The sequence below is a fragment of the Tupaia chinensis genome, unplaced genomic scaffold (assembly GCF_000334495.1).
Source record: "Tupaia chinensis unplaced genomic scaffold, TupChi_1.0 Scaffold000199_1, whole genome shotgun sequence".
NCBI classification, from domain to species: domain Eukaryota; kingdom Metazoa; phylum Chordata; class Mammalia; order Scandentia; family Tupaiidae; genus Tupaia; species Tupaia belangeri.
The window spans coordinates 2274109-2283278 of record NW_006159674.1 but is presented as its reverse complement, the minus strand read 5'-3'; the positions used below and the strand labels follow the sequence as shown (position 1 = coordinate 2283278).

General features: G+C 39.8%; 1 protein-coding gene across 4 annotated transcripts in view; it reads left to right on the top strand.

Moving 5' to 3' along the window:
* FAM13C (family with sequence similarity 13 member C) overlaps positions 1 to 9170 on the top strand; it is a 139432-nt gene that overhangs the window by 107619 nt on the left and 22643 nt on the right. For all 4 annotated transcript variants that reach the window (XM_014587272.1, XM_006147063.3, XM_006147062.1 and 1 more), the window contains 2 exons: positions 3391 to 3601; positions 5810 to 5948. In XM_014587272.1, the coding sequence (XP_014442758.1) occupies positions 3391 to 3601; positions 5810 to 5948 (350 nt within the window). The remainder of the gene's footprint in view (positions 1 to 3390; positions 3602 to 5809; positions 5949 to 9170) is intronic.

Sequence of the window (9170 nt, the reverse complement as noted above, 5' to 3'; positions counted from 1 at the left end):
TATTCAGAAAACCCCCCAACAAAATAAAAAAAAAAAAAAAAAAAAAAAAAAAAAAAAAAAAGAATGAAATCCTGTTATTCATGGCATCATGAATAAGCCTGGAGGACATGACAGTAAGTGAAATAAATGAAGTTCAGAAAGAAATACTGTATGTTCTTACTCCTATGTGGAAATTTTAAAAATTTGACTTCATGGAAGAAGAGAATAAATAAAAGATACCAGAGGCTGGTAAGGGCAGGGGGAAGGGGGAACAGGGAAATATTCATTAATGAATACAAAATTAGTTAGATAGGAAAAATATCTTCTAGATTTCTTTTTTTTAATTTTAAATAGATTTTTTGCTCTAGGGCATGTGCACTCGCCAGAAAGACAGAGAGAGACAGAGAGACAGAAAACAAGAAATCACCTCCTGCAGGGGGGGATGGCCATGCCACAATCCCTTCTCCTTTATTCTCCTCTTGGGATCTTGGGCACACACACACATGTGCCCAGAGTGTTTAAGCCAACAGGTCTGGGATTCAAACCGTGGTCGATGACATGGGAGTCCAATGACACAGCCATTTCGCCAACTGCTGGTCCCAAGGTTTCTATAGCACAATATGGTGACAGTAGTTAACAATAATGTATTATACACTTCAGGATAGCTAGAAGAGAGGATTTGAGATGTTCCCAACACAACAAAACAATAAATACCTGAAGTGATGAATATGCCAATTACTCTGATTTGGTCATTATACACACACACACACACATATATATATATATAATTGTTACATGTCAACTGTCTTAAAAAAAATATGTAGTGCTCACAGAAAATGGATACCATGTAAATGGAGGTTTACAGTGACTATTGCAATGCAGTTCACCATGCATTAATGGTGATTTGTGACTCTATGAAGCTACATCTTATGACTTTGGGGGTATCAGAAACAGTGCACTTTTCCTGGCTCCACTTCATAGTCAGGTGAGTAGGAACCCTATTGCTTCTCTTTTCGATCATAAAACTAGCAACGAGAGACCCATGACCACAGCTATGCTGAAAGGTTGACAGTCTCAGACCTTTCCCATTTCAATGGAAGTATGCTGACCCCAGGTGCATGCAAAAGATTAGTTTATTCCCCATCCTTATTACCAGAAGATATTGCCAAGAAACAGGTAACATGAATAGAATACATTTCATCTTAGAACTTAATGGTTTGAGACATGGATTGGCAGGGCTAGATGGTGGCATGGTGGTGTAATCAAATACTCTGTGAGGCAGTTCCACATGGGAGGTAACTGGTTCAAGTCTGGAGGCCTCCCTGAGTATGCCAGGCATGTGTGTGCCCTGAGCTGGGGCTGACTGAAGTGGGGGAAATCATAGTGTCAGGGCCCTGTTGGGGTGATGTCTTTCTCTGTCTCTCACTCACTCATAGGGGAAATAAATAAATTAAATAAATAAATAAATAAATAAATAAATAAATAGTTTGATGAGAGGGACCAGCAGATGGAGTAATGATCGCATCACTGGACTCCCACGTAGTTGACCGTGATTCAAGTTCCAGACCTGGCAGCTTAAAACTCTCACCTGGCGCATGTACATGTGTGCCCAAGATTCTGGGAGGAGAATGGAGAAGGGACTGTGGCATAGCCATCCCCCCGGGGGAGTGATTTCTTACTTTGTGTCCCTCTGTCTCTCTGGCAACCACATGTAACCCTATAGCAAAAATCTCTAAGTGAAAATAAAAAGGGGGGAGGGAAGGATTTAGTGCAGAACCTTCTGGTGAATTGGGAAGATGATTGTTATTGTGTTCTGTGAGTTATTGGTTAGTAACTATTATTCCTGCAGCTCCTTTGGGACTCCTGTCAAACTGCAGTGTTTTCTTGTAAATTATTCACAGCAAGGTGTTGCCTATGGTAAATTGTGTCAGTAACAGCCACATGCCATGCCTGCAGGCCTGAACACTGCCAATTGCCTGGCTCCAACTCTGCTTTCTCCATTTCAGACCAGAGTAAAGCACAGCAGAAGTGCTGTCAGTGAGACTCAGAGGTGCAATAGGAGGTGCTATCTACCCTCCCAGTCTACAGTCCACCAGGGCAGGAGCTAACTGAAAACACTGAAGGACCTAATCAGACCTTTAATATTACACAGAGCAAATTGCATTTCAAGCTCTGAAGAACACGGAGCCATTCTACATCTGATTAAGCTCCATCCAGTACCAAATTATGATAAATGTTTATTTTAGAAAAGTGCATTGTCACGTGTTTTCTGATTCTGTTTATTCATCTGGAAAGTGTTTGTTTTTTTCTTTCTTTAAGGAAGTAGGAGTATGAGAAAGCCCGTGTTGTCCTGACTTATCTGCTTGGCAAAACGGAGAGGAATTTTGTTTTGGCCCTTTCTTGTATAACTGTACAGAGATCAGGAGGGAGTCTCATCCTGGCCACTCTGACTCAGTGTCCTGATGCTCCTCCACAGACAGCCTTCACTCACTTCCCTGCCCTCACCTCCATTGTCCAGAGTACTCCCACCTTCTGGACTGACTCCAGGGGTGGGGAACTAAAGGGCTCTTAGAAGGGAATGGATCAGTAGGAGAATTCCTACACAGAGCTAGCAGGCTGTGAGAAGGAATTAGAGCAGGTATTTTTGTTTTGTCCAAAATAAAATGTTACATACAATTTGGGGGAAGAAAACTGAATCATACCTAATTCTGCCTGCTTCATAGCTGCTATATGACTTCTTTGATCTTTAAGTGTATTTATTTTTACATAGAAATGTGTCTTTTTATATACAGTAAAATGGAATCACTGTGGCTTTGTTTTGAAATTCTTGGGTTCCATTTAGCATACTCCAAACATCATTCCATGTTGATAAGCAGAGTTGTCCATCATCTTCAATGACTGCTAAACAATTTTCTATCTGTGGAGTCTTCTCCCCTCTCTTTCTCCTTTGTTTTCTCCTCTCTCTTCTTTCACATACCCTGTTATCCTTTCCTTCACTGGCAACTCTGTTATCCTTTTTATTTCTCATAATCCATAATCTTTTTTCTCCAGCTCACTTGTTTTCTTTTTTTTTTCACTCTAATGCTTTGTTGTGTACTCTCTAACATATGCAAATAATGTAAAATAAAAATGGATTGTTGTATTTTTGGGTTATTTTGACTGTATAACTCATACTGTAATAATTTGTTTCCATTTTTGTTGTTATTCTTGTTGGCTGCTTTGTAATATTTTCTGCCTAGGTTCTGTGAGAACAAGCATGACAGGACTTTGAAAGCTTTTTGTATCCCCACAAGAAATAAATGACAAAGAAGCAAGCCATTATAATGAATGTTTATGATCTTTATTTTGGAACATGACAGTCTCAAGCCCTCTGTCACTTCTGAGTCTCAGTGATTTATCTCATTGCCCCAGACTCCACGCCAGTCCACAAAGATGGGCAGAATGAAGCTGACAGTGCCCCAGAAGACCTCCAGTCTGTCGGGACCAGCAGGCTGCTCTATCACATCACTGATGGTGACAACCCGCTGTTGTCACCGCGATGCTCTATCTTCAGCCAAAGCCAGAGGTTCAACTTAGACCCTGAGTCAGCCCCTTCTCCACCCAGCACTCAACAGTTTATGATGTAAGAAAATGTTTCTATTCATTTCATATAGTTATTCAAATAACCAGACACTTCTTGCTCTCCTACATATTCCATATGAAACTTGGAATACCAACTGCAAAGAACCATATGTCTGAAACAGTGCAAATGGGCCTGCCAAATCCGACTTCAGACCTGAATGATAAATGAAAGAAATCAGTGTACTTTCTATTGGGTCTTTGGGACAGTCATGAAACATTTTTTGCATAGACAAACATAGAAAAATATGTCGTGACAGTTTTTGATGACCCCATATAGTTGGGGATGCTGTTTCAGGCATTAATATTTCTGGAGGAAATATTTCTGAGAGACGGGCTACCCCAGGTGTTCACATGTTTGAATGTTTTTGGTGGAATGATCAGAATCGTAAGTAAGTATGTATACATGCAAATAGCAAGAGTATCATTTTCAGTACTGTCAATATTCTTTTCATGGACAACAGTGGTATTGATGGGTAGATTGTTGGAACACTTGAAAGTTTTCACCTTCATTTTTTTCTTAGATTCTAAAGGCGTGTCACTTATAACAGCCGCCTCTTAATTTGTATGCTTATATATATTGGGAGGATCTTCAAAAAGATCATGGAAGACACTTACTGCCCTCCTACATTCTTCATTTGAAATTTGAGATACGAAATTGGGATTGGAGTGATTTTGAGGATCTATGTGTTATTAATTTTAAGTTTTCAAATAATATTAATGCATAACTAAAACTGAAAATTCCTTGACTAAAAATATTTCTGGAAAATCCTTAGTTTCTCTCTCATTGGTCATGCTGTTCTTCTTCTTCTTTTTTTTTTTTTTTTTTTTTTTTTTTTAAGAGAGATGTTTGCTATAGGGTTTTGTGCATTTGTCAGAGAAAGTCATAACTACCACCCCCCCACCCCGAGGTATGACTATGCCTCAATCTCCTCTCCTACAGTCTTCTCTCAGAATTTTGGGTATACATGCACATGTACCTGGCATGAGTTTTTTTTTTTTTTCTTTTTTTTTGAGGAGGGAGGTTTTCACTATAGGGCGCATGCGCCCACCAAGCAGACAGAGACAGACAGAGAGACAGAAAGCGAGAAATCACCCCCCCAGGAGGGATGGCCATGCTGCAATCCCTTCTCCTCCATTCTCCTCTCAGGCTCTTGGGCATGCATGCACACGCGCCCAGCGTGAGTTTTAAGCCACCGGGTCTGGGACTTGAACCGTGGTTGACTACATGGGATTCCAGCAACATAGACATTACACTAATTGCTGGTTCCCCAGCATGAATTTTTTTTTTTTTTTTGAGAGATTTTCACTGTAGGGCACGTGCGCTCGCCAGACAGACAGAGAGAGACATAGAGACAGAAAGCGAGAAATCACCCCCCAGGGGGGATGGTCACGCCGCAATTCCTTCTCCTCCATTTTCCTCTCGGGATCTTGGGCACGCACGCACACGTGCCCAGCGTGAGTTTTAAGCCACCGGGTCCGGGACACGAACCGCGGTCGACTACGTGGGAGTCCAGCGACATAGCCATTACGCTAACTGCCCAGCATGAATTTTAAGCACTGGGTCTGGGCCTTGAACCATGGCTGACTACATGGAAGTCCAGCAACATGACCATTATGCCATCTGCTGGTCCCTATGCTGTTATTCTTGAATGTATCCAAACCTGAGTCCTTGGACTATCTATTTTTTTTGATAGATTAAGGGAGTTAGTATTGCATATAAAGTATGTGTCACTCATGAGGATATATGTGTTTTGGGAAAAGGGATACCATTCCCTCATCATATTAGAAAAGATTCTATTGCCAAGAAAAGTTAACCACTTATCTTAATTTTCCTTAAAATACCGGTAGGAGTGACTCATGCAACCTATGGAGGAAACACCTCAGTAGGGCTGTCTCTTCTGAGCCTTAAATTGGCTTCCCCCTAAGCTTTAGGAAATGCATTTCCTGAACTGATATTTAACTTTTTATCCTAAAGTTCCTGATGATACTTGTCTGTATGGTGTTCTGTGATCGGGGTCTCCATCAATGAGGGTAGCTATTATGGTAGCATCTCCATTAGCAGGCTCAATTACCATGATAGCTTCATTAAATAAAGAACTGCCCTCTGGATTTCTTTGATAGTCCAGGAGTCAGTTTGTGGGCTAACAACCAAATGTTTACTGGAAGACCATTGTTTTTGATGCTCTTTCTCTTCCTGTGATCATCTCAGGCCCCGAAGTTCTTCACGGTGCAGCTGTGGTGATGGCAAGGAGCCACAGACCATTACCCAACTCACCAAACACATCCAGAGCCTAAAGCGAAAAATTCGGAAATTCGAAGAAAAATTTGAACAAGAAAAGAAGTATCGGGTAAGCCCTAGCGTCTGATATGTAATTAGGTTGTATCACAACTGTGTAGATTTTCCTGAGCCTCTGTCCTTCCTTACCAAGGGATGGCTCTGTTCCCAGCTGACCAACCAGGTTGAGTTGAGTTCCTTGTCTTGCTACCTTATTCTTATATACTATTTTAGTAGATATCAGTTGATATCTACTAAAATATTTCCTAGTAATCTTTTATAACTCTTCTTACTTTTGAACTTACTAGATTATTGATTTCCACTTGTTTTTTTATGGAACATTATTACTAATTTTTATAAAAGGAACAAAATTGAGAAAGCTTTTAAATTATGTCCTTCTGTTTTCTTAAACCTACCAAGTCCAACTTAAGACCTGTACAATAAATGTAAAACATCTGAACTTTCTAGTTAGGAATGTTGTTTCAGCCTTTCATATATCAGGAAGAAATTCTCATGGGAGAATTTCTTCATATTTGAATGATTTTGGTTAACTGACCAGAGTCTTAAATAAGCTATGTACAGGCAAATATCAGGATTTGCATTTTGCCTTTACTTTTGGTAAGAAACTATTCACAACCTAAAGGGTAAAATCTTCATTTGTGGAGCAGAATGATGGAGAGATGGTTTCCTTGAGGGTAAAGTATTCCCTGGTTGACCGGTGGGGACCTCTCAAGTGACATTTACAGCAGGCCCTTCATAATGAACCCTAAATCATCCTTACCCATCAGTCTTCATGCTGATACCACAGTGTTGCAAATGTGAGCCTGTCTTTTCTCACATAAGGCAGAATAGAGTAATAAGGAAGCCTTGATAGCCACTGTTGGTTTTATTTATTGTCTCTTATGGTGACCAAAGCATAGAGAAAAATCATATTCACATTGAAATGTGCAAAGATATTAGGCCTTTGGCAAAGGGCCCAGAACAGCTTGTTATTAGAATAAAAGAGAACAGGGAGTAATCTCTTGTACGTCTTGAAATATTTAAAGGCTCACTAAGCGCTCAGTACAGAAGCAATCAAAAAGTTCCTGTGAGTGTGGGCTAAATTCTGGGGAGGCAGGTGAGAGTGGGGAATATTTACGTTCTTTCTGTCCTGTGTTTGGCAGAGTGGCCCCAAATTTACTAAAAGAAGATTTTGTTAAGGACTGTGTTTTCAGTTTTGCAAAATAGGGGAAAAATTAGATTCTTAAAAGAAGAAATCTTAAAACAAGATTCTTCTCTTCTCCAGAGTCAGATGATCACAGCTACTTACTGTCTTTCATAGAGCAGGAGGGAGATCTAGTCTAGGCTGAGATCTAGTGAAGATATAACTTGTGTTGAGTGGCTGCATTCTATCAGTTCAGACTTGGGGCTGTGGATTAAAGATAAATAGGTTTTGCAATGGAAGAGAAGAAGTAAAATTGTTAAGGTGTCCACATATTAAAAGTTTCGAGAGAAGTTGATTTTATCTTCTGCTGTGTTATTTCTCCCAAGATGTCTTCTCATTGAACTGTAGAGTTAACAGTGAGAGGCTCTATTCCTAGGGCCTGTTAACCTTCTTAACTAGAAGGTCTGAATCAGACTGTTCTGACATGAATCTAGCACCTCCAATTAGAGACTTTGTGACTTTGAACTTTCTACTTCACTTTTCTAAGTTTGCTTGTCCATCCATCTTAATTTTGTGAATATTAAGTGAGAAAGTACATATAGCATGCTAATTACAATGTTTGGCACAAAGAAAGTAAGTGGTCCTGGACATCATTACATTAACTTTTTAGTCTATTTGAGTGATATCTGAATGGGCTACACCATGGCAGTCTCTGATTTGTCAGAAAGTGAAATAATATTATACATTTTAATTCATGACTGGATTTTTCTACCTGTAATTACAGACCCACCCTGGATTATTTCTCTCAACTATAACAGTCACACAAGCAACTGCCACTCAGAATTTTTCCTGGCATCTCTCATCTTTGTCTAGAGAAGTACTGAAGTCAAGGCAAGCAGACAACACACACACACACACACACACACATAAATACACATGCCAGAGAATTTGGGAGCAGGATAGAAAGGAGTCTTCATGGCTATTGCTGTTCTGTGTGTATAAAAGTCTTCGATGTAATCAGAAGCTTACATGTCTCAGGAAACAGGGCTTCCTTTTGCCCTTCCTGTCAGAGTGCCAGGTTGTGGTTAGAGGTTTGACAGGTCAATGGCCTTTAATTGGTTGCTGTGTATAAGGCTTCCCTTCCTGGCAGCCTGATTGTGGAATTAATAGCACTCACTGCTAATTTTTTAATCTGAGCTCCTGCTGGGCCTCTGTGCTATGCTAATGCTTACATGCACCCTACATCTTTCCATTTCTGTTGAGTGTAACCATTTTATATTGCTATCCCAAATTGTGCTTATACTTTACCACTGACTTTGACTTTGATTTTTGGACTCATGGACTTAGGAAAAAGCCTACCTCAGTCAGATGGCTGCTTTCAGTGGAATTAGAGAATGTTAGAATTTGAAGGGATCAGCCAGTCTTTTCTTTTACTTTCTATCTTTTTTAATGTGATGATTGAATAAACTGAAGCCCAAAGAAGGGAATAAATTCCCTTCAATCATACAGTGAGTAACTGATCTAGTCAAGACAACAACACAGGTCTTTTTATTGCCAATTCAGAAATCTTTCTAATGTGCTTTTTATTCTTTGTTTGTTTATTTTAAGAGAGATTTTTGCTATAGGATGCATGCACTCGCCAGAGAGATAGAGAGAGACAGAAGGCAAGAAATCACCTCTCAAGGGGTTGACAACACTGCAATCCCTTCTCCTCTAGTCTCCTCTCAGGATCTCGGGCATGCATGAACATGTGCCTGACATGAGTATAAGCTGCCAGGTCCAGAACTCAAACTGCAATCAACTATGTGGGAGTCCAGTGACATAACCATTACACCATCTGCTGGTCCCTTTAATGTGTCTTTTGAACCACCTTTGGAAGATGATAAATATGGTCTGGAGGTACCTTCAGTTATATGGTTTGGGAACTCCATTTGAATTATATTGAATAACTTAATCTATGTTACTTTTGGGTATATGACCATCAGAATCTATTAAACCAGAAATGTTTAGTACAGAATTTAAAAAGCTTCAAGATCCACAGGTTCCATATGAAAACTTTGTATGTGATTTGAGAGAGCTGCCATCCAGGTGAGCTTAATTTAACCTTTTTTTTTTTTTTTTTTTGAGAGGTTTTTGCTTTAGGGGGTGTGG